The sequence below is a fragment of the Mobula birostris genome, chromosome 15 (assembly GCF_030028105.1).
Source record: "Mobula birostris isolate sMobBir1 chromosome 15, sMobBir1.hap1, whole genome shotgun sequence".
Lineage (NCBI taxonomy): Eukaryota > Metazoa > Chordata > Chondrichthyes > Myliobatiformes > Myliobatidae > Mobula > Mobula birostris.
In genome coordinates, this window is record NC_092384.1 from 12,081,154 (window position 1) to 12,107,987 (window position 26,834).

A 26,834-nucleotide genomic window follows, 5' to 3' on the forward strand; every position below is an offset into this window, starting at 1 on the left:
ACAGGGTGGGAAGAGGAATAGTCCAAGTAACTGTGAGAGTCCGTAGGCTTATAGTAGACATCAGTAGATAAGATGTCTCCAGAGATAGAGACAGAAAGATCAAGAAAGGGGAGGGAGGTGTCGGAAATGGACCAGGTAAACTTGAGGGCAGGGTAAAAGTTGGAGGCAAAGTTATTGAAGTCAACGAGCTCAGCATGCGTGCAGGAAGCAGTGCCAATGCAGTCGTCAATGTAGGGAAGGAAAAGTGGGGGATGGATACCAGTATAGGCTTGGAACATGGACTGTTCGACAAAGCCAACAGAAAGGCAGGCATAGCTGGGGCCCATACGGGTACCCATGGTTACACCTTTAGTTTGGAGGAAGTGGGAGGAGCCAAAGGAGAAATTATTAAGATTAAGGACTAATTCCGCTGGACGGAGGAGAGTGGTGGTAGAGGGGAACTGGTTAGGTCTGGAATCCAAAAAGAAGTGGAGAGTTTTGAGACTTTCCTGGTGGGGGATAGAAGTATATAGGGACCGGACATCCACGGTGAAAGTAAGGCAGTGGGGGCCAGGGAACTTAAAATAATCGAAAAAGTTCAGAGCATGAGAAGTGCCACAAACATAGGTAGGAAGGGATTGAACAAAGGGGGATAAAACAGTGCCAAGGTATGCAGAAATGAGTTCGGTGGGGCAGGAGCAAGCTGAGACAATAGGTCTGCCAGGACAGGCAGGTTTGTGGATCTTGGGTAGGAGGTAGAAACGGGAAGTGCGGGGTGTGGGAACTATTGAGGTTGGTCAATCCATGGCCTCCTCTACTGTCAAGATGAAGCCACACTCAGGTTGGAGGAACAACACCTTATATTCCGTCTGGATAGCCTCCAACCTGATGGCATGAACATTGATTTCTCTAACTTCTGTTAATGCCCTGTCTCTCCTTCTTACCCCATCCCTTATTTATTTTTATTCCCTCCCCCCTTCTTCTCTCTCACAATCACTCCTTGCCTGCTCTCCATCTTCCTCTGGTGCTCCCCTTCCCCTTTCTTTCTCACTAGGCCTCCCGTCCCATGGTCCTCTACCTTCTCCAGCCTTGTATTCCCTTTTGCCAATCAACTGTCCAGCTCTTAGCTTCTTACCTCCCCCTCCCCCTCCCACTTTCAAATCTCTTACTATCTCTTCTTTCAGTTAGTTCTGATGAAGGGTCTCAGCCCGAGATGTTGACTGTACCTCTTCCTACAAATTACCGCGCTTCAGCTCGAATAAGTCCCTTCAACCACTACCCTGTGTCTTCTATGTGCCAGCCAGTTCTGAATCCAAAACAGCCAATTCACCATGGACCCCATGCACCTTAATCTTCTGGATTAGCCTCCCATGAGGGACTTTGTCAAACGCTTTACTAATATCCATGTAGACAACATCCACTGCCCTACCCTCAATCTCTCTCGTCACCTTGTCAAAAACTCAATCAAGATGGTAAGGCATGGCCTACCATGCACAAAGCTATGCTGGCTCTCCCTAATTAGACCATAGGTTTCTGAATGCTCATATATCCTGTCCCCAGGGATTTTCTCCAGCAATTTCCCAACTCACGTGAGACTTGCCAGTCTATAGTTCCCAGGATTTTTCCTTGTTCCCTTCTTAAATAGAGGTACAACATCTACAGATGACACAACGATACTGGTCAAGGCCCCAGCAATCTCATCTCTTGCCTCCTTCAATGACTTGGTGTAAATCCCATTAGGCCCTGGGGACATCCACCTTATTACTCATTAGGAAACCCAGCACTTGAGCTCCTCCTTGACCTCTAAATGCCCTCATGTACTTGTACACTCAACACTGATCTCCGAGTCCTTCATATTCTTTTCCTTGGTATATACTGAACATTGGAGAGAAGATGACTTGGCACTCACCCACTTGGCTATTGAATGGGAAACCAACCTTCCAAGCCCACACGAGCTGAGTAGTTATTTGAAAGGGGTCACTTGTCGAAGAAACTGTAGAGCTGAAGGTGTGAGAGGAGAAATGCAAGGTTGGAGTTGGGGGTGAAAACCATCACAGGAGAAAGAGAATAGGTTAAAACTTAAACTTACTTTTCAGGTGGTTCTCAGCACAGTAAAGCAAATCTTGGGAGTGAATGAACTGGTAACCTGTGTGCATCTGTAGCTCCGACTCTGTCCAGCCCAGAACCAGACTCGTTCTACAACAGGAACAAAAACTTTCGATAAATTAGTGCAGTTCTACAAATTCTCAGCGCTATTGCTACTGAAGTGTCCCAATCATCAGGGTACAATGGCGGGTGAGCACCCTGGTTGTATTTCAGCTGGGTTAATTTTTTATATATCAGAATAAACTTTATTCATAATAAAACATTATTTACAAGAATAAGCCATGTAATGCCTTTTCATTCCCACATTCATAAACAATGCTTTAAGCAATGTTTGATTACATTCCTTAAAACAAAGAGGACTCACGTGGCTCCCTCACAAAGTACATGACTATAATAATTGAGGGGCTTCCTCACCCAGCTCGGCCCCTCCTGTCCAGTAGCAGAAGAAGCCGTTACGTGGTGGCTGTACCAAGCTTCAGTATGCCCCAAAGCACGTAGCCCTGCAGCCTGGATCGTGCCAGTTCAGTAGCATTCAGGTTCAAGTTTACTGTCACTCAACCACACACTCGTATACAGCTAAATGAAACATCGTTCCTTCAGGGCCAAGGTGCAAGAACACAGTACATACAATCAAATGTAGCATTTATAGTGACAATCCAGCACATGCAGTCACAAAACAATACTAGCACAAGTCCCTGAGTGGCCTGGCTGAAGGCTGATACGAAGTATGAGTTGCATGTTTATGTAAGCCAGCATAAAGTTCTCCTTCAGACATCTCAACACTCTACAAGAACACATAAAAGTTGCTGGTGAATGCAGCAGGCCAAGCAGCATCTCTAGGAAGAGGTACAGTCGATGTTTCGGGCCGAGACCCTTCGTCAGGACTAACTGAAGGAAGAGCCAGTAAGAGATTTGAAAGTGGGAGGGGGAGGGGGAGATCCAAAATGATAGGAGAAGACAGGAGGAGGAGGGATGGAGCCAAGAGCTAGACAGGTGATTGGCAAAAGGGATATGAGAGGATCATGGGACAGGAGGTCCAGGGAGAAAGAAAAGAGGGAGGGGGGAAAACCCAGAGGATGGGCAAGGGGTATAGTGAGGGAGACAGAGGGAGAAAAAGGAGAGAGAGAAAAAGAATGTGTGTATGTAAATAAATAACGGATGGGGTATGAGGGGGAGGTGGGGCATTAGCGGAAGTTTGAGAAGTCAATGTTCAAAGTCTACCAGAACAATAAGCTTTGGGCAGACCAAAGGGTGTCTTTCACCAAGGTGATGATCTGCCAGCAGCCCTCAATGTCCATCTTCATGTATGTCCCTGGGAACAGCCCGTAGATCAGAGATGAACCGTGACCATTGGCTCTTGCATCTTTCTGTCTGCATCACACAATAACGGGGTGCTTTGAGAAAGCAGAAAAGCAACAAGAGAAACGTTTCTCACTTGTGTAACAGTAGAAACCACCCTTTACAGATGAGCCACCTTATCCACAATTAACAGTTTTCCCTTTAAATTCTTGATCATGTTGTGAGTGGGCACTGTGGTCGGCATTGACTGGTTGGGCCGAAGGGCTTGTGTCTGCACTGTCTTACTCTATGACTCTATGATACAGTGGTCCACACAGAAGAGGAACTGCTGGGATAGCTCCAAGCTACCAACTTCAGAAAATTTAAAAATCTGCTCTTGTTAGACATCTGATACAAGGAATGGAGACACTGGAGATCCTTGAAATCTTGATTAACACCCACAAATGCAGGAGTGCAGGGGTGCAATACTGGCACCCACAACCTACTTTTAAGGACTCAAACTCATATTTTTGGTATTATTTACTTTCTTGTGCGCATATTTATTTAATTTGCAGAATATGTCTTCCTTTCCACATTCCTTTCCCTTGTCAGCCTTTGCTTATGCATAGTTTATTCCATAAATTCTATTGTACTTATTTATTTTTTTGTACTGTAAAAAGGTCTGCAAGAAAATGAATGCCAGGGTAGTGTCATTGAAGTTCCTTCAATGTCAAATAAATGAACTTAATTTGACTTTGAACTCAGCAGGTCAGGCAGCATCTATGGAGGGAAATGACCAATCAGTGTTTTGGGCCAAGACTTTTCATCAGGACTGGAAAGGGAGGAGGTAGTAGTCAGGAACAGAGGTGGGGGATGCGGAGCTGTACAAGTCAGGTGAGAGGGAAGGTAGGTGGGTGGGGGAGGAGGGATGACATGAGAAGCTGAGAGGTAAAGGGTTGAAGAAAGAATTCGACAGGAGAGGACAGTGCAATAAAGGGAAGGAACCAAGAGAAGTGGGCAGGTCATGAGAGCAGAGGAAGGGAATAAGAACGAGAAACAATTAACATTTTGGGTCAAGTATTCTCTGTTAAAGGGTTGCTGGCCTGAAATTCTCACTGTTTCTCACTCCATTAGTGCTGCCTTACCAGCAAAGTGTGTCAAACATTTTCTGTCTTGAGTTCGACTTCAGCCTCAGCACTGACTATAAAGACTCGAGTCAACTGCTCTTGATTAGCATCTCCCCCTTCACTCTCATTGTTGAACAACTCAGAATTAATCTAAGTGCAAGATCATAACATGTGTGACCTCAGTGTTCATCAGATAAAGTCACAGCAGTTGTCGATGTTAGCGAGGGTCTGACAGAGGCAAACCTGACCAAGAGGATGAAAAAGTCTTCTCGACCTTGGCCTCACCAACCTTTCTACTTTGGGTGCCAACAGTGTGGTTAGAGCTGACTGTCGCACAGATCATGTGGATGCAGAGACCCCTCCTCCACCCTGTTGTGCTAAAGAATACAGACTCAGAATAGATCTGGCAATTCTATTTCCTCGGGATGCTGAAGAAATTCAGCATGTCTCAACAACTCTTACCGGTTTTTATCGATGCATTATAACAAACATTCTGTCTGGATGCAAAAGGCCTGGTATGGCAACTGCTCTGCACCTGACCACAAGAAAATCCAGCAAGTTTTGGACACAGCACAGCACATTGACAGAAACACGTCTTCCCTCTGTGGACTCCATCTATACTTCTTGCTGCATCGGCATAATCAAAGACCCCACCCACCGCAGACATTTTCTCTTCTCCCCTCTCTTTGGGCAGAAGATTCAGAGTGTTAGAACTCCGGTCTATTCTGAGATTGGCCAGTAGGGACATAGTCCCCCAAGGGATTTTTTTCCAAATTGTTATTGATCATTGACTGCATGTTTTCCTGATTAACATTTGTGTATTTAAACCCTGCTTCCTGTACCTTATTTTGCTCAGTCTTTGGGTGAGCTGTGGCTTTTGGGAGGTCTGCTTACAGCCTGCCATTTCTGGATCTTATTTGTGCATCAAGATATTGGTGTTTGGATTACTGCAGTTTTCAGTTAGACCAGTTGCCTTTTTTTGCCCAGGCCTGTTTTTTGTTTACCTCAGCTTAAAGAAAGTACAACTTGTTTTAGAATCTACACATCAACTCCTGTATGCATAATGGTTTCTGCAATTGGCTCCGTTTGCAGTCCTCTGTGATACAATGGTAGCGTGCTGGACTTTCAACCCAGTGACCTGATCACTGTATCTTGGTACATGAGACAATAATAAACCAAAGCCATAAAAATATACAAGTTAGGAGCTAGGCATCCATGCAGCTGATCTGTCTTACACTTCAATTGATATCTTCACAACCCAGCTTATAGGCCCCTCAGCACTTGCAGTTTGCCTTCCATGTCAGACACCATCCTGAGTTGGGGATATATCACAATTCTTTTATCATTGCATGGAATGCCCAACCCACCAGCTGGTTGCAGGCACCATTGCCAGGTGTAAATGGGGTGACTCAGTGCAGTATTCTCTTTGAGAATTAGCAGTGAGCAATAAAACCTGCCCAAATCCAAAACTAGGAAGCAAAACTTGCAATGGGCTGGGGGAGTGGGATGGTACAAAATTAAATGGCTTTTGATAATTTAGAACACAGAACCTCACAGCACAGTACAGGCCCTTCAGTCCATGATATTGTGTTGACCTTTTAACCTATTCCAAGATCAATCTAACCCTTTCTTCATACATAGCCCTCCATTTTTCTATCACCCAGCTGCCTATCTAAGAGTTCCATAAACATATCTAATGTATTTGTCTGCCACCATCTCTGGCAGAATATTTCATGTGCCCACACTCCCTGTGTAAAAAAGAAATATATCTGACATCCCCCTTCTGTTTCCTCCAATTGGCTTAAAATTATAGCCCCTCGTTTTAGCTATTTCCACTCTGAAAAAAAGTTTCTGGCTATCCACTCAAACTATACCTCTTAGCATCTATTAGTCTCTTATCACATTTAAAACAAATGTTCATTGGATTACAAAATATCCCCATCTCCTTCACTCTATTACCAATTCCAAGCTCCCCCACCAAAAAAAAAAAGTGGCAGTAACATCCCCAAGTGGTCATTATTCAATATTGGTCTAGTGAGAGCTGCCAGGATGCTTAGCTTTTGGCTAATTCCTTACAGCGCATCAATGATGCTTCCCTTAATACTAACTTTATATGGATGATCCCTCCTTAATATTAATATTAGCCTTGACACAGTGGAATATGGTATATGATGATACAGTGATGACATTCCAGAAGTGACTATAACACCAGGTGTAATGATTAAACAAGTTCAAGGTCAAAATTAATTGTCATTCAACCACTCATAGGAAAAGCAAAACAGTGTTGACCATAAGATATAGCTGCAGAGGTTGGCCATTCGGCCCATCGAGTCTGCTCCACCATTCAATCATGGGCTGATCCAATTCTTCCAGTCATCCCCACTCCCCTGCCTTCTCCCCATACCCTTTGATGCCCTGGCTAATGAAGAACCTATCTTTGCCTTAAATGCACCCAATGACTTGGCCTCCACAGCCGCTCGTGGCAACAAATTCCACAGATTTACCACCCTCTGACTAAAGTAATTTCTCCGCATCTCTGTTCTAAATGGACGTCCTTCAATCCTAAAGTCGTGCCCTCTTGTCCTAGACTCCCCTACCGTGGGAAATAACTTTGCCATATCTAATCTGTTCAGGCCTTTTAACATTCAGAATGTTTCTACGAGGTCCCCCCTCATTCTCCTGTTCCATTGGGCCAACAGTACCAACAGTCACACACAGCATACAGCATATAGAGCACATATAATTATGATCGGAGACAAATATATAGTTACTATATACATAAAATAATAACATAGCCCAAGTCCCTGAGTCATGGTCTATAGATTAAAGGAACATGAATGTTGCCCTGGAACCATGTTTCTGCAAGAACAAGCTACAGCAGTTCCTCATTTCGCACAATTGTAGCCGCAGAGAAATGCAATCTAGCTGGTCTTCCTGGAAGTGAACACCAGAGAGCAGCAGCCTCCAATGTATGTGGTATGTGAAATAGAAATATAACATTAGTTATTGTCACCATGAATCTATGGATTGTAGTAAAAGTTCTTCTAGTTCGATAATGCCCTTTCAGGAAGGAAATTTAACCCCAGCCCTTCAGTGTCTGTGAGGTGCTTCAGGACATTGTGGAAGCCACTCTGTAAATACAAGTCATTCCCTTCTTCCTTCATCTTCTAGATCGATGCTAGGATGTTATACAGTCTGCTAGATTTCCTCAGCTATTAGCCTACCTTCAAACATAAGAACACAAGTCAACCTTGGTTCTAACTGTGAATCTTGTTATGAGCAGCAGGTACACCAGATCTGCATTGAGCTAAGTAAAAAACATTTCACTTGAGTTTTGATGGTAAATAAACAATGCGTATTTAATGAAAAGAGCACCAAAATGAACCTCTATGAAAGTTGAGGAAGTGCCCTCACCTCTCCAGCTTTGTAGAGTAGTACAGAACTTCACTTCGTTGGGAAAACATTAATATAAATCTCCAGAGGAGGTGGTTAGCTGTCCAGAGATGAAACTGAGGCAGCCAGATGGGAATGCAATCAATAATATCAGCAATGCGGCAGGAAAGACAAGCAATGACCTCACTCTCTGCATCATTTCAGATGTGACAGACACACAGAACTGATGGGAATGGCTACAGTCCGATAGCAGTATGCAAGGGATACCAGAGGGCAGTGAGTCATTAGAAACATTGAATTCTGGGCTGGGAGGTGGTGTGACTAGGAAAGCACAATTGATTGGAATATATTTTGATTTATTTGGAGGCACAACATGGTAACAGGCCCTTCTGACCCAATGACCATGCCCTGCCCAATTACACCTATGTGACCAACCCTTTGGAATGTAGAGAAAGCTCACACGGTCACAGAGAGAACATACAGACAGTGGCAGGAATTAAATCCGGGTCACTGGTGCCGTAATCGCATTATGCTAACCACTACTCTACCGTGCTAGCCTGAATCATCTGAACAAGTGAATGGAAAAAAAAGCAGAACAAAAAATATATACATTTTTAAAATTATAATTTAAATGGTTATGAAACTTTCCACAATTTATAGTTGTGCACATGACAATAGAATCTCCTTGACTTGACTGATAGCATTGGCGAGAGTACAAAGGAGATTCACCGGGACATTGCTTGGGATGTGACAGTTTACTTAAGAGAGACTAGAGAGACTCTTACTGGAATGTAGGAGGTTAAGAAGAGGCATGATTGAGGTACAGTATAAAATTACGAGGGGTGGATGCAGGATTTCCTAAAAGTTAACATACAGGTTGAGTTGGTGGTAATCAATGTTGGCATTCACTTCAGGAGGACTAAAATATGAAAGCAAGGATGTATTGCTGAGGTTTTTTCAGGCATTGATCACACACTATTTGGAGTACTGTGAACAGTTTTGGTCCCAATATCTAAGAAAGGATGTGTTGGCATTGGAGAGGGTCCAGAGGCAGATAACAAGAATGATTCTGTGAAAGAAAGGGTTAAAGTCTGAGAATGTCTAACATTTGATGGCTCTGGGCCTGTACTCACTGGAGTTTTGAATTTGCTGGGGTGGGGGGGGGGGTGGGGGAGATGTCATTGAAATCTATTGAATATTGAAAGGTCTCAATAGAGTGGACATGGAGAGGAAGTTTCCTATAGTAGGTGAGACTAGGACCAGAGGCCACAACCTCAGAATAGAAGGATATCCCTTTGGAACAAAGATGAAAAGGAATTTCTTCAGCCAGAGGGTGGTGAATCTTTGGAATTCATTGCCACAGATGGCTGTGAAGGCTGTCATTGGGTATATTTAAAGTGGAGGTTGATAAGTTCTTGATTAGTCAGGGTGTCAAAGGAGAATGAGGCTGAGAGGGAAAATAAATCAGCCATGATGGAATGGCAGAGTAGCCTTGATGGGCTAAATGACCTAATTCTGCTCCTATGTATTAAAGTCTTATGGTCTAGACAAAGTGAGAGAGCATAGGGTAAGTGGGAAAAGATTAAGAAGGGATCTGAGAGGTACTCAGAAATTGGTGAGAGTGCTGGAAGTTGGGTCACTGCCAGCATTTAGATGAGAACCAAATCATTTAGACATGGAGGGCGATGCCAAATGCTGGGAAATAGGTTTAATATGGAAGGATCCCCATTGGTCAGCATGGATGAGTTGGGCTGAATGGCCTGTTTCCATTCTGTACCATCTTACATTTGTGTGAGCATCAACATGCCTTGCCGCATTGCCATTGTCACACCAATATGTTAGGCAGGTTCCAGAAACCATCATTTTTAAAAAGTGCAAAGTTTATAAATGTACTAGATTCATTTATCACATGTACATCAAAATATACAGTGTAATGCCTCATTTGCATTAACAACCAACACACCCAAGGATGTGCTGGGGCAGCCCACAGGTGAACAGATAGAGAAAGCAGGATCTCCCAGTGGCCACACATTTTAATTCCATGTCCCATTCCCATTCTGATATGTCTGTCCACGGCCTCCTCTACTGTAAAGGTGAAGCCACACTCAGGTTGGAGGGACAACACCTTATATTTCGTCTGGGTAGCCTCCAAACTGATGGCATGAACATTGACTTCTCTAACTTCTGCTAATGCCCCACCTCCCCCTCGTACCCCATCTGTTATTTATTTATATACACACATTCTTTCTCTCTCTCTCTTTTTTCTCCCTCTGTCCCTCTGACTATACCCCTTGCCCATCCTCTGGGTTTCCCCCCCCCCTCCCACTTTTCCTTCTCCCTGGGCCTCCTGTCCCATGATCCTCTCATATCCCTTTTGCCAATCAACTGTCCAGCTCTTGGCTCCATCCCTCCCCCTCCTGTCTTCTCCTATCATTTTGGATCTCCCCCTCCCCCCCTTTCAAATCTCTTATTAGCTCTTCCTTCAGTTAGTCCTGACGAAGGGTCTCGGCCCGAAACATCGACTGTACCTCTTTCTAGAGATACTGCTTGGCCTGCTGCGTTCACCAGCAACTTTGATGTGTGTTGCTTGAATTCCCAGCATCTGCAGAATTCCTTGTGTTATAGTTTGTATCATGTTGGATGAATTACAGGTGTCCCCCGCTTTTCGAACGTTCGCTTTATGAAACCTCACTGTTACGAAAGACCTACATTAGTATCCTGTTTTCGCTTTCAGAAGGTGTTTTCACTGTTACGAAGAAAGGCAGCGTGCGATAAAAAATCAGCACGCGATAAAAGGCAGCACGCGCCCCGAGCAGCCGTTCTGCCCCAGATTCGGAACGGCATTGTTTAATCACGTTGCATTGAGCAGCCGTTAGCAAGGTGAGCTCTAAAGTGTCGGAAAAGCCTGAAAGAGCTCGTAAGGGTGTTACACTTAGCGTAAAACTAGACATAATTAAGCGTTTCGATCGTGGTGAACGAAGCAAGGACAAAGTGAGTTTGGCTTGTGGATGCTGACGAAGATGGTGTTGAAGAGGTTTTGGCATCCCATTACCAAGATCTGATAGATGAAGAGCTGATGCAATTGGAAGAGGAATGGATAACATTCAAAACTGAATGCAGTAGCGAAAGTGAAGTAACGGCATGAGATTTTCACTGCAATGATAAATTACAACTTTAATTTTGAAAGGGTACGTAGGTTTAGGGGATATTTGCAAGATGGTTTGAGTACTTACAAAGAACTGTATGATAGAAAAATGCATGGGGCTCAGCAGTCAAGCAAGCCTTCCACATCAGCCACAGCAGACGACGAACCTCGAACTTCGACATCGAGGCGGGTAGTCATAGGAGAAGATGAGCTGCCTGCCCTGATCGACGATGAGATGACACCCCCGTGTCCCACCACCCCAACCCCCGGGCCCCGGACATATACTGCACTGATTTGCAGAGAATGCAGCGGTAGCCGGGAGGCACACAGCACATCTTTAAGAAAAAAGCCGAAATAAACATGCTAATTAATTAGGTGCCACCTGATCTGACCTCTGATCTGGGCCGACATTTACATGCCGGGCAGCTCCTAATTAATTAGCATGTTTATTTCGGCTTTTTTCTTAAAGGTGTGCTGTGTGCCTCCCAGCTACCCCTGCGTTTTTCACGGCAATGTATCGGGTTGGCGGCCCGGAGGGTGGGGGCCACTGCACCACCCCAGCCTGCAACGACTCAGTCTAACACACCATCATCAGTGTGCTCGACGCTGTCCCGATTCTGGTAAGTGATACTACACTGTACATACATTATTTCTACTTTATATAGGCTGTGTATTTTTACGCGTTATTTGGTAGATTTGGCAGCTTCATAGTTTAAAGGTTACTGGAGAGAGTGCTTTTGCCAACAGCACTTGCGTGAGATTTTCGCTACGGAGATCTGTGCAGGCAACCGTAGAGAAGTATTTCTACTTTATATAGGCTGTGTATTTATCATATCATTCCTGCTTTTACTACATGTTACTGTTATTTTGGGTTTTGTGTGTTATTTGGCATGATTTGGTAGGTTATTTTTGGGTCTGCAAACGCTCACAAAATTTTCCCAAATAAATAAATGGTAATTGCTTCTTCACTTTACGACATTCCGGCTTACGAACCATTTCATAGGAAGCTTCGGATGGCGGGGGAAACATGTATTTCTATTTTTCCCTTCTGATTTACCTTTAACCCTCTAACCATCAGGCAGATGCAACAGAGCCAGTAGTACAGCTTTCAACCCTGAATTCCTCTCCATAAACCCCGCTAAGTTCCTCCCGCCTTCAAGGTCCTCTCCAAATTGCCCAATCAAAGACTTGCTTAGCAGCTCCAATTTAAGCTCTTGCAACTTGAGTCATTTTTTCTCTGTTCTATTTGCTGTTTCAAAATATTCACAACAATAATTGTTTTTCTTATGAAAATCTTGTGTTTAAAATTATAAATAGAATGATTGCAATACTTTCTAATATTCAACTTATTGTTGATTTAAGAATGATAATAATAACAGAGCAGTCAGCCAATGGGCTCGTTGGCTCTATGCCGGCTTCAATAAGAGCAACCCCATCAGTAAAACTCCAGTAATCCTACACTCTCAGGACTGTGCCAATGCCAGATTGGCAGAATTTCTAGACTAAAGAAAGATTAGCTTTATGTTACATGTACATTGAAACATCAAATCATAGGTGAAATGAGTCTTTAGCGTCAATGACCAACACATAGAAACCATAGAAAAACTACAGCACAGAAACAGGCCTTTTGGCCCTTCTTGGCTGTGCTGAACCATTTTCTGCCTAGTCCCACTGACCTGCACATGGACCATATCCCTCCATACACCTCCCATCCATGTATCTGTCCAATTTATTCTTAAATGTTAAAAAAGAACCCGCATTTACCACCTCGTCTGGCAGCTCATTCCATACTCCCACCACTCTCTGTGTGAAGAAGCCCCCCTAATGTTCCCTTTAAACATAACCCCCCTCACCCTTAACCCTTGTCCTCTGGTTTTTTTCTCCCCTTGCCTCAGTGGAAAAAGCCTGCTTGCATTCACTCTATCTATACCCATCATAATTTTATATACCTCTATCAAATTTCCCCTCATTCTTCTACGCTCCAGGGAATAAAGTCCTAACCTATTCAACCTTTCTCTGTAACTGAGTTTCTCAACTCCCGGCAACATCCTTGTAAACCTTCTCTGCACTCTTTCAACCTTATTTATATCCTTCCTGTAATTTGGTGACCAAAACTGAACACAATACTTCAGATTCGGCCTCACCAATGCCTTATACAACCTCATCATAACATTCCAGCTCGTATACTCAATATTTTGATTAATAAAGGCCAATGTACCAAAAGCTCTCTTTACGACCCTATCTACCTGTGACGCCATTTTTAAGGAATTTTGTACCCGTATTCCCAGATCCCTCTGTTCTACTGCACTCCTCAGTGCCTTATCATTTATCCTGAATGTCCTACCTTGGTTTGTCCTTCCAAAGTGCAATACCTCACACTTATCTGTATTAAACTCCATCTGTCATGTTTCAGCCCATTTTTCCAGCTGGTCCAAGTCCCTCTGCAGGCTTTGAAAACCTTCCTCACTGTCCACTTCACCTCCAATCTTTGTATCATCAGCAAATTTGCTGATCCAATTTACCACATTATCATCCAGATCATTGATATAGATGACAAATAACAATGGACCCAGCACTGATCCCTGTGGCACACCACCAGTCACAGGCCTCCACTCGGAGAAGCAATCCTCTACCACCACTCCCTGGCTTCTTCCATTGAGCCAATGTCTAATCCAATTTACCACCTCTCCAGGTATACCTAGCGACTGAATTTTCCTAACTAACCTCCCATGCAGGACCTTGTCAAAGGCCTTACTGAAGTCCATGTAGACAACATCCACTGCCTTCCCTTCATCCACTTTCTTGGTAACCTCCTCGTAAAACTCCAATAGATTGGTCAAACAGGACCTACCACGCACAAAGCCATGTTGACTCTCCCTAATAAGTCCCTATCTATCCAAATGCTTGTAGATTCTGTCTCTTAGTACTCCCTCCAATAACTTACCCACTACCGACGTCAAATTTACCAGCCTATAATTTCCCAGATTACTTTTCGATCCTTTTTTAAACAACAGAACAACATGAGCCATTCTCCAATCCTCCGGCACCTCACCTGTAGACACCGACATTTTAAATATATCTGCCAGGGCCCCTGCAATTTCAACACTAGTCTCCTTCAAGGTCCGAGGGAATACCTGTCAGGTCCTGGGGATTTATCCACTTTAATTTGCCTCAAGACAGCAAGCACCTCCTCCGTTTCAATCTGTACAGTTTCCATGATCTCACTACTTGTTTCCCTTAATTCCATAGACTTCATGCCAGTTTCCTTAGTAAATACAGATGCAAAAAACCCATTTAAGATCTCCCCCATTTCTTTTGGTTCCGCATATAGCCGACCACTCTGATCTTCAAGAGGACCAATTTTAACCCTTACAATCCTTTTACTCTTAATATACTTGTAAAAGCTCTTCAGATTATCCTTCACTTTGACTGCCAATGCAACCTCATGTCTTCTTTTAGCCCTCCTGATTTCCTTCTCAAGTATTTTCCTGCATTTTTCATACTCCTCAAGCACCTTATTTACTCCGTGTTTCCTATACATGTCATACAACTCCCTCTTCTTCTTTATCAGAGTTGCAATATCCCTTGAGAACCAAGGTTCCTTATTCCTCTTCACTTTGCCTTTAATTCTAACAGGAACATACAAGCTCTGCACTCTCAAACTTTCTCCTTTGAAGGCTTCCCACTTACCAATCACATCCTTGCCAGAGAACAACCTGTCCCAATCCATGCTTTTCAGATCCTTTCTCATTTCTTCAAATTTGGCCTTCTTCCAGTTTAGAACCTCAAGCCTAGGAGCAGACCATCTTTATTCTAATGGTGTTATGATCACTGGAACCAAAGTGCTCCCCTACGCACACTTCCGATACTTGTCCTAACTCGTTTCCTAGGAGATCTAATATTGCATCCCCTCTAGTTGGTACCTCTATATATTGATTTAGAAAACTTTCCTGAACACATTTTACAAACTCTAACCCATCTAGACCCCTAACAGTATGGGAGTCTCAATATGTGGAAAATTAAAATCCCCTACCACCACAAGTTTATGTTTCCTGCTATCTCTCTGCAGATTTGCTCTTCCAAGTCTCGTTGACTATTGGGTGGTCTATAATATAACCCCACTAATGTGGCCATACCTTTCCTGTTTCTCAGCTCCACCCATAAGGACTCAATAGATAAGCCCACTAATCTGTCCTGCCTGAGCACTGCTGTAACATTTTCCCTGACAAGCAATGCTATCCCCCCACCCCCACCTTTCATTCCTCTGCCTCTATCACATCTGAAACATCGGAACCCTAGAATATTAAGCTGCCAGTCCTGCCCCTCCTGTAGCCAAGTTTCACTAATTGCTGTAACGTCATAATTCCACATGTCAATCCACGCCTTCAACTCATCCGCCTTCCCCGCAATACTCCTAGCATTGAAATATATACACCTCAGAAGATTTTTACCACCACTCACAACCTTTCTATTTGCGGCTTTGCTTGAACTTTTAACATCATTTATTTTCGCCCCAGCCACACTGTCAGCTCTGGCACTCTGGTTCCCATCCCCCTGCAAATCTAGTTTAAAGCCTCCCCAATAGCATTAATGATGTCCCTGATGTCCAAGGATGTGCTGGGAATCATGGTTCTGGCGCAAATGTAATTTACTGACCCTAATCTGTACATCTGTGGGAGAAAACCAGAGCACCCAGAGGAAACCCACAAGGGCATGGGGAGAACATACAAGCTCCTTACTGACAGTAGTGGAATTGAACCCAGGTCAATGGTGCTTAATAGTGTTATGCTAACCAGCTGGTGGTGTAGAGGCATTTGTACCGGATTTCAAGGCTAGTGGTCCTGTGTTGAGCATCGAACTAGCAACTTGAACTCATAAAAACAGACAAAAATGCGAAAGGATCAGTAAAGTTGTCACCCAATGTGCCACAAGGCATGGAAAGGAACAAAAAAAACCAACCACTACACCACCGTTCTGCTTCTATTGGACAACACTCCTGGTAACGTTTAAACACACTTACATTTCACTATTTTTAAATGTGTTGCACAGGAGTGCAATCAATTTTCCGGTGTACCCAAGGAGAGCAGATAGAACACAAGCAGTCCAGGCCTTTAGCTCTGGCTGCAAACTCACAAGACAAAAGACCATAAGAATTCGAGCAGAATTAGTTCATTTGGCTTATTGAGTCTGCTCTGCCGTTCCATCATGGCTGATTTACTATCCCCCTCATCCCCATTCTCCTGCACATCTGCATGAAACACTGTCATAGGAAAGCAGCATCCATCACCAGAGAACCACACCACCCAGGCCACGCTCTCAGGTAGAATATATAGGAACCTCAGGACTTGCACCATCAGGTTCAGGAACAGTTATTACCCCATAACCATCAGGCTCTTGAACAAATGGGAATAACCTCACTCAACTTCACCTGCCCCATCACTGAGATGTTCCCACAGCCTATGATCTCAATTTAAGGACTCTTTATCTTGTTATTTATTGCTATTTATATTTATTGCTATTTATTTATATTCACATTTGCACAGTTTGTTGTCTTCTGCAGTCTGGTTGATCTTTCACTGATCCTGTTATAGTTACTATTCTATAGATTTGCTGAGCATGTCCACAAGGAAATGAATCTCAGGTATATGGTGACATATATGTACTTAGATAATAAAATTTACTTTTGAACTTTGAACTTTGTAACCATACTAATCAAGAATCTATCAAACTCTATTTTAAATATACACAATGACCTAGGTAGTCCCCACAACCGTCTGTGGCAATGATTCACCAACCTCTAGATAAAGAAATTCCTTCTCATCTTTGTTCTAAAGGGACGTCCTTGTATACTGAGGCTGTGCCCTCTGGTCCTAGACTCTCTCACTGTAGGAAACAGCCTCTCCTATTCCGAATGGCCAAAGATGATTGGGGGATCTCTAGCAGGGATGATGGCAGAACAACACTGGCTGGAGTTTCTGGGAGCAATTTGGAAAATGAGGAATAGAATCCACCCTCATTCCAGAACCCATTCCTGTCTGTGGCTGCACATCCAGCCCATAGACCGGACTCTGGCTTCAGCAATGCTCCTTCTTTCACTCTGAACCCATGACTCACCCTCTGGGCGAAAACGAGGCAGGTTCCAGACCATCCAAATTTCCAAATAATCAGTTGCTGGTTATCAGGAGTTTTACTCTCCCCCTCTTTACCTCCTGTAGCTCTGTACCCCCAAAACCAAAACCTTACACATGCCAGTCAACTCTCATTTGATTCTTTTGCCACGAACCTACAGAAAGGGATAAGTTGCAGAGGCCAGTTAACCTACCAGCACAAACAAGGGATGTGGGGGCACTGCAGTGCAACCAGAGAAGAGACCGAAAAAGAACATTCAAACTATGTCCTAGGTATGTACAACGTAGCTCCTTCCCCTTTGCCATTAGATAAATGAACACCACCTCATTATTCTTCTTTTACACTATTTATTTATTACTCAACTTACGGTGTTCTAAATTTTGTGTCTTGCACTGTACTGCTGCCACGGAAAAACAAATTACAAGACTTATGTCAGTGATGATAAACTTGATTCTGATTATGCCTGAGGTCAGGGTTGGCCCTGGAACCCTGGTACTGTGAAGCAGCAGTACTAACTGCTATGCCTCCACTCGACCAAAAGCCTTGCTGGAGATGTACTCCCACTCATTTATTTAGCTAATGTTCCCTGTTCTCTGGGGGGGGGGGGGTCAGTTTGCCAGGTCTTGTTGAGAATCAGTTCCACGGGTCATGTTCATCATTTCGTCCAAGTACCATCCAGGAAGGGACCATCTTCTAACCAGACTAAATACTTCCGTGAGACGTGCATAATAATCTTTCCTGCAGGCAAACTCATTTTGTTCCCTGTTAGTTTTAGTTTATTGAGATAAAGGGAAATACTATATCATCACCCAGCTCAGGTCAGTTAATATACCCTGAAATGAGTATCTTTGTGGACTTCATCAGATTTTCTTGATAAGCCAAATGAAAAAGTGATAGTGAAGAATAACACAAACATCTAAACACTTCAGTCTGTTGAGAGCAACACTTACTTACACAGGTGAAACAGCAAAAAAAGAGCAAATGCAGTACCACTCACTTTGTGTCACATGACAAGATCGTGTAGTCCAGTTTATGCTTTGTTTTAAAGTACAGGCTTGTGGTTCGGATCTCCAGCAGTATCTGGGGCCAGAGAGGGACAGCGACCGCAAAAAGAGCCAACTGGGGAGCCAGCGGACTGCTATTTTCTGAACCTTCCTGCCCATGCAGCAATTTCAACCTCCCACTGAAGTGCAATGCCTGATGGAATTCAGCGACAGAAATTAACTACATAAAAAAATCCCACAAGATATAATTTGTAGAATCTTAAATTAATGAGAAAGTGCAGAAGTGGGCTGAGAAGTGGCAGATGGAGTTCAAACCGGAGAAGTGTGAGGTGGTACACTTTGGAAGGACAAACTCCAAGGCAGAGTACAAAGTAAATGGCAGGATACTTGGTAGTGTGGAGGAACAGAGGGATCTGGGGGTACATGTCCACAGATCCCTGAAAGTTGCCTCACAGGTGGATAGGGTAGTTAAGAAAGCTTATGGGGTGTTAGCTTTCATATGTCGAGGGATAGAGTTTAAGAGTCACGATGCAATGATGCAGCTCTATAAAACTTTGGTTAGGCCACACTTGGAGTACTGTGTCTAGTTCTGATCGCCTCACTATAGGAAGGATGTGGAAGCATTGGAAAGGGTACAGAGGAGACTTACCAGGATGCTGCCTGGTTTAGAGAGTATGCATTATGAACAGAGATTAAGGGAGCTAGGGCTTTACTCTTTGGAGAGAAGGAGGATGAGAGGAGACATGATAGAGGTGTACAAGATAATAAGAGGAATAGATAGAGTGGATAGCCAGTGCCTCTTCCCTGGGGCACCACTGCTCAATACAAGAGGACATGGCTTTAAGGTAAGGGGTGGGAAGTTCAAGGGGGATATTAGAGGAAGGGTTTTTACTCAGAGAGTGGTTGGTGCGTGGAATGCACTGCCTGAGTCAGTGGTGGAGGCAGATACACTAGTGAAGTTTTAAGAGACTACTAGACAGGTATATGGAGGAATTTAAGGTGGGGGGTTATATGGGAGGCAGTGTTTGAGGGTCGGCACAACATTGTGGGCTGAAGGGCCTGTACTGTTCTGTACTATTCTACATTCTATGTTCTATTACAGAGATATGTTTAAGTCATGGAGATCTATTCCACATAAGCACATACCCTAACACATTGGACATACTCCTTTTTCTCAGAGAAAGAGATTTAGTATATTACTAAAGACTCTAGCAAATTTCTACAGATGTACTGTAGAAAGTATTCTCTCTGGTTGTATCGCCCTCTGGTATGAAGGGGCCATTGCACAGGATCAGAAAAAATTAGATAGATGTAAACTCAGCCAGTCCCATCATGAGCACTCACCTCCCCACCATTGAGGACATCTACAAAAGGCGATGCCTCAAAAGGGCGTATCTATTATTAAGGAACCCCACTACCCTGGACATGCCGACTTCTCATTAGTACCTTCAGAGAGGAGGTACAGGAGCCTAAAGACACAAACTGAACATATTAGGAACAGCATCTTCTGGCCGGCTGGTGGGGCAATGACATCGGCGCTGGACCCGGAGCGGAGGTTCCCGGGTTCGAAACCAGTCGGGTTCACTCCCGAGTACGCTTTCCATCCGTGCCGGGTTGACTGTCGAGATCGCAACTCGACCTCGTAAAATAAAGGGAAAAATACTGCAAAAATGTCTGTGTGAGGAGTGGCGCGCCACACAGTCTCTCCCGTGCTCCGCGCCTTGAAAAAAGCCATGAAAAAGACATCATCACGGACTCACGCACACACACACCCGCAGATGCACAGACTCGCAAGCACACAGGCACACTCCAAAAAAAAAAGGAACAGCATCTTTCCCTCCGCCATCAAATTTCAATTAACCCATGAAAACTACCTTACTGCTTTTACTCTCTTTTTAAAAATAAACCTGAGAGGCACCTTTTGCACATAGAGAGTGGTGGGTATATGCAATGACCTGCTGAGGCAGGGAGAACAAGTTCAAGGGTAGAAAAGGTTTTGAGCGACAGCGCAAATGGGACTAGCTTAGATGGGTATCCTGGTTTGTCTGATAGGTCCTATTTTGTGCTCTTTAACTCCATGACTCTATTATAAAGTCTGGTTAGTAGACTCTAGCACATGCCTTCCCATGATTTTGTGGATTAAGACATTGCCCATGTCCAATATAACTCAGACAAGGGACTGCAGGTATTGGAATCTGGAATATTATCATTCTGCTCAAGGGACTCAGTGGGTCAGGCAGCACCCGTGATGGGAAAGGAATTGGCAATATCTCACTTGGAAACCTTGTATTGGAATCAAGTCTTAGTTTCCTTACATTAAAATGCAGATTATGGCCTGCAAACTCCTTGCTGGTAACCTGTTGTAGGTATTCTCTAGTGGTCCAATTGTCCAGGAAGTCTTGAGAGTCAGCTTCACTTCTGTTAATCTACATGTAAGGTGTTTGAATTCTTCTTGGCAAGGATAAAGTCAAAGATTAGCTTTACTTATCACATGTACATCAAAACAAACTGTGAAATGCATCAACAAGGATGGTGCTGGGGGCAGCCCGCAAGTGTCACCACACTTCTGGTGCCAACATAGAGTGCCCACAACTCATTAACCCTAACCCATACATCTTTGCAATGTGGGAGGGAAACCAGATAAACCCACAGGATCAGGGGGAGAATGTACAAACTCCTTACAGACAGTAGTGGAAATCGAGCCCCAATCTTACAGCTGGTGCTGAACCCTAACCCACTGTGGTATCACTAAGGGAGAGAGAAAACTCATCGGATATCTTCCTCACCATCTCTATGCTGAGAGCCTACTGGTCAGCAAGAGGAATGGCAACACCAGACATGGTCCATATCAGACATAGACTTTGCTTCCCCCCAGTAGCCCGCAGAATCAGCCAGCAATTACTCTCCATGCAGATGACAGAAACCTCTTGCAGTAACTAACCAAAAAGGGATACAATTTCAAAAACTCACACATTAATACATTGGAGCTGGCAGGATAGCACAATAAAAACATGCTAGTGAAATTACACTAAGCTACTGAAAGCTCCTGTAGTAGGAGTGAACTTGGTCATACATGGCCCTGGAACTTCCAGCCTTGGCCAGCAGAGGGTGCTACCACCTGCAGCTTTGGCAGCAGTGGAGGCTTGGAACCAAAGACTGGGGTAAATCAGAGAACAAGTGAAAAGCATTTCCAAACCTCGGAGGCTATGTAAGTGGCGGTTGCAGCAACTTGTGCTGTCCTTGTATGTCTACTTGGAGTTAGTGAAGGTGCATGACTGACAAAGATATAGACCCTCCCCACATGTGAGCAACCAAGAGGGCAAAGAGATTTTAATTCCACTTCCCACTCCAACATGTCAATCCATGGCCTCCTCTACTGTCGTGATGAGGCCACACTCAGGTCGGAGGAGCAACACCTTATATTCCGCCTGGGTAGTCTCCAACCTGATGGCATGAAGATCAATTTCTCAAACTTCCGGTATTGACCCCCCCCCCCCCACCATTTCCCCTCTTAACTTATCTCCTTACTTGCCCATCACATCCCCCTGGTACTCCTCCTCCTTTTCTTTCTTCCATGGCCTTCTGTCCTCTCCTATCAGATTCCCCCTTCCCCAGCCCTGTATCTTCCTCCTTGGAGCCATTCATCTGCACAAAGCACTTCTTACAACGAGGTCTCTCCTTCGAACAGAATTCTGCGAGCATCCTCCCTTGTGCCTCGCTTTGCAGGTCCCACCAAAAGACCCCAAACCAGACTACTGTCGTTCAGAAGTCTCATCCAACCAGCTCTCTCAAATGCTCCATGGCATTCCACTGGGCAAAGTTACAACACGTACCAAGACAACCCTGAGTGGCTGACACAACACTCCGAAGTTGAACAACATGGCTCCCATCTTTAGCCGAAGCCAAAACACTAGCAGGACACACCGCTTTTGCAGAAGACTGCTAAATAAATATTCCTCTCTGCATAGGAATAGAGATCTCAACCAGGGCATTACATGTCTCTACCTTCCCTCTGCTAGCCTGCAGGTCAGACTTGGGCAAGGTGTTTGGTGTCTGCCCCTCTCCCGATCAGGGCCTCCCATGAAGCTATGGTAGCAGATGGTGGATGGTCATATGAGCAGCTAGTGCATATCACAAGTCCTGGTCATGTGACCACTGATGCCAAGCAGACAATCTGAAAAATATTGATAATGGCTGGGGTACCGTTTTTGTGAAGACACTGCCCAGAAGAAGGCAATGGCAAGCTATTTAAATAGAAAATTTTGCCAAGAACAATCATAGTCATGGGACCATGATCACCCATGTCATACAACACGGCACATAATGATCATAAGACCATAAGACAAAGGAGCAGAAGTCGGCCATTTGGCCCATCGAGTCTGCTCCGCCATTTTATCACGAGCTGATCCATTCTCCCATTCAGTCCCACTCCCCCACCTTCTCACCATAACCTGGCTACTCAGATACCTATCAATCTCTGCCTTAAATACACCCAATGACTTGGCCTCCACTGCTGCCCGCGGCAACAAATTCCATAGATTCACCACCCTCTGACTAAAAAAATTTCTTGTATTTCTGTTCTGAATGGGCACCCATGATGGGATGATGTTGATGGTGGTGGGGATGGCTTTTTCTGAGATGGATTAAGCTCTATCAACCGCTTCCTATAGACTTTTCCATTCCTGGGCATTGGTGTTCCCATGCCAGTCAACACCAAACAAGACAATTCCAAAACCCAGCACCCTACAACTGAAAGTTTCTTCTCCACTCATTGGTTGTCTGTCAGTCTTTATTTATGTATATTTTCTCATAAATTCTACTGTATTTTTATTTTTCTGTAAACACTCGCAATAAAATGAATCAGTGACATATATGGTGGCATATACATACTTTGATAATAAATTTAATTTGAATTGATTTAGTATTCTGAGCCAATACTTTCTAAAGCCTAGAAGTATATTGGGCAATCTGATTCACTTTAATCCACCTGCAACTTTTAAATGAATAAATTTTCAAAAAAGCGTTTGTTCAGGTTGTATTTTTGGTTTAGAAAGCTTTTCTCAAACTGCATGGGTATTTCTTACATCAGTGGTGGGAAATCTATTGGACAGGATTTATGAGCATTGGGAGAAGCATAGGAATAGTCAACATGGCTTTGTGGGTGGCAAAAACCAAGCCATGTTGACTATTCCTATGCTTCTCCCAATGCTCAGTGCCTCACGAGCCTAATTGAATTTTTTGAAGAAAACCACAAAACAAAATGGTGAAGATGGAGTGGTGGATGTGGTTCATAGAGATTTTTGTTAACGGTTTGACACGGAATCCCAGGGTAGGCTCAATCAGAAGGCAGGTAAACCACAAGGCATTCTACAAGTATGTGAAGAGCAAGAAGATAAGACGTGAGAGAATAGGACCTATCAAGTGTGACAGTGGAAGACTGTATGCAACCGGAGGAGATAGCAGAGATACTTAATGAATACTTTGCTTCAGTATTCATTACGGAAAAGGATCTTAGCAATTGTAGGGATGACTTGGAGCAGACTGAAACGCTTGAGCATATAGATATTAAGAAAGAGGATGTGCTGGAGCTTTTGGAAAGCATTAAGTTGGATAAGTCACCAGGTCCAGGCGAGGAAGAGATTGCTGAGCCTCTGGCGATGATCTTTGTATCGTCAATGGGGATGGAAGAGGTTCCGGAGGATTGGAGGATTGTGGATGTTGTTCCCTTATTCAAGAAAGGGAGTACAGACAGCCCAGGAAATTATAGACCAGTGAGTCCTACTTCGTGTCTTACGAGCCTGATTGGATTTTTTGAGGATGTGACTAAACACATTGATGAAGGTAGAGCAGTAGATGTAGTGTATATGGATTTCAGCAAGGCATTTGATATGGTACGCCATGCAAGGCTTATTGAGAAAATAAGGAGGCATGGCATCCAAGAGGACATTGCTTTGTGGATCCAGAACTGGCTTGCCCACAGAAGGCAAAGAGTGGTTGTAGATGGGTCATATTCTGCATTGAGGTCGGTGACCAGTGGTATGCCTCAGGGATCTGTTCTGGGACTCCTTCTCTTTGTGATTTTTATAAATGACCTGGATGAAGAAGTGGAGGGATGGGTTAGTAAATTTGCTGATGACACAAAGGTTGGGAGAGTTGTGGATAGTGTGGAGGGTTGTCAGAGGTTACAGCAGGACATCGATAGGGTGCAAAACTGGGCTGAGAAATGGCAGATGGAGTTCAACCCAGATAAGTATGAGGTGGTTCATTTTGGTAGGTCAAATATGATGGCAGAATATAGTATTAATGGTAAGATTCTTGGCAGTGTGGAGGATCAAAGGGATCTTGGAGTCCGAGTGCATAGGATGCTCAAAGCTGCTGCGTGGTTAAGAAGGCAAACAGTGTATTGGCCTTCATCAACCATGAGATTGAGTTCAAGAGCCGAGAGGTAATGTTACAACTATAGAGGACCCTGGTCAGACCCCACTTGGAGTACTGTGCTCAGTTCTGGTCGTCTCACTACAGGAAGGACGTGGAAACCATTGAAAGGGTGCAGAGGAGATTTACAAGGATGTTGCCTGGATTGGGGAGCATGCCTTATGAGAATAGGTCGAGTGAACTTGGCCTTTTTTCCTTGGAGTGACGGAGGATGAGAGGTGACCTGATAAGAGTTGTATAAGATAATGAGAGGCATTGATCATGTACAGTTGAAGTCAGAAGTTTACATACACCTTAGCCAAATACATTTAAAGTCAGTTTTTCAGAATTCCTGACACTTAATCCTCGAAAACATTCCCTGTTTTCCTTGCTGAGCAGCCTTTCAGGTTATGTCGATATAGGACTCGTTTTATTGTGGATATAGATACTCGTCTACCTGTTTCCTCCAGCATCTTCACAAGGTCCTTTGCTGTTGTTCTGGGATTGATTTGCACTTTTCACGCCAAAGTATGTTCATGTCTAGGAGACAGAATGCGTCTCCTTCCTGAGCGGTATGACGACTGCGTGGTCCCATGGTGTTTATACTTACGTACTATTGTTTGTACAGATGAATGTGGTACCTTCAGGTGTTTGGAAGTTGCTCCCAAGGACAAACCAGACTTGACATCATTTTCTCAATCCGATAGAAAATTTGTGGGCAGAACTGAAAAAGTGTGTGCGAGCAAGGAGGCCTACAAACCTGACTCAGTTACACCAGTTTTATCTGGAGGAACGGAACAAAATTTCAGCAACTTATTGTGAGAAGCTTGTAGAAGGCTACTCAAAATGTTTGACCCAAGTGAAACAATTTAAAGGCTAATTATTAAATAAGTAGTAATTACTAATTAGTATACCAATTACTAATAAAGTGTATGTAAACTTCTGACCCACTGGGAAAGTGATGAAAGAAATAAAAGTTGAAATAAATCATTTTCTCTACTATTATTCTGACATTTCACATTCTTAAAATAAAGTAGTGATCCTAACTGACGTAAGACAGGGAATGTTTTCTAGGATTAAATGTCAGGAATTGTGAAAAACTGAGCTTAAATGTATTTGGCTAAGGTCTATGCAAACTTCTGACTTCAACTGTATGTAGTCAGAGGCTTTATCCCGGGGCTGAAATGGCTAACAGTTTTAAGGTGCTTGGAAGTAGGTACAGAGGAGATGTCAGGGGTAAGTTTTTCACGCAGAGAGTGGTGAGTGCAGGGAATGGGCTGTTGGCAACAGTGGTGGAGGCAGATAATAAAGGGTCTTTTAAGAGACTCCTGGACAGGTACATAGAGCTTAGAAGAATAGAAGACTATGGGTAACCCTAGGTAATTTCTAAAATAAGTATATGTTTGGCACAACATTGTGGGCTAAAGGGCCTATATTGTGCTGTAGGTTTTCTATGTTTCTAGATTATGAGTAGTGTTCCACAGGATCTGCTCTGGGACCCCTGCTCTTCTTGATTTTTATAAATGACTGGGGTGAGGAAGTAAATAAGTATGCTTGCAGATGAAATAAAGCTTGGAAGTATTGTAGATAAATTACAACAGGGTATAGACAGGATGCAGAGTTGGGGGGAGAAGTGGCAGATGTAGTTTAATCTGTAAAAGTGTTAAGTAATATACATTGGAAGATCAAACTTGAAGGTGGAGTACAAGGTCAAAAGCAAGATTCTTAGCAGTGTGGATCTTGTGGTCCATGTTCACAGTTGCTTCAAAGTTGCCGCGCAAATTGATAGAGTTGTTAAGAAGGCGTATGGTGTGCTGGCCTGCATTAGTCAGGGGGATTGAGTCCAACAGCCATGAGGTAATGTTGCAGCTCTGTAAAACCCTGATTAGACCACACTTGGAATATTGTGATCAGTTTGGGTGGCCTCATTATAGGAAGAATGTGGAAGATCATGAGAGGCATAGATAGAGTGGGCAGCCAACAGCTTTTTTCCAAGGCAGCAGTGCCAATATCAGAGGACATGTGATGTTAGAGTAAGATTTTCTGTGTTTTTTACACAGAGTGGTAGCTGCCTGGCAAATACTGCCAGGGGTGGGGGTAAAGGTATTAACAACGGGGACTCTTGGATAGGTACGCTGATACATAAAAATCCACTGTGTAGGAGGAGAGGATTAGATTGATCATAGGTTACCTTTATATGCATCTGTAAGCACAACACTGAGGGTGAAGGGCCTGTACTGTGCTGTAGTGTCTCTGTTA

The 26,834-nt window shown here is 43.8% G+C and overlaps 1 protein-coding gene across 1 annotated transcript in view; it reads right to left on the reverse strand.

The window, feature by feature from the left end:
* The window catches only part of LOC140210398 (aryl hydrocarbon receptor-like), a 107,421-nt gene that overhangs the window by 9,937 nt on the left and 70,650 nt on the right, over window positions 1-26,834 (reverse strand). The window contains exon 8 of the mRNA XM_072279329.1: window positions 2,069-2,175. Within this exon, the coding sequence (XP_072135430.1) occupies window positions 2,072-2,175 (104 nt within the window). The 3' untranslated portion in view covers window positions 2,069-2,071. The remainder of the gene's footprint in view (window positions 1-2,068; window positions 2,176-26,834) is intronic.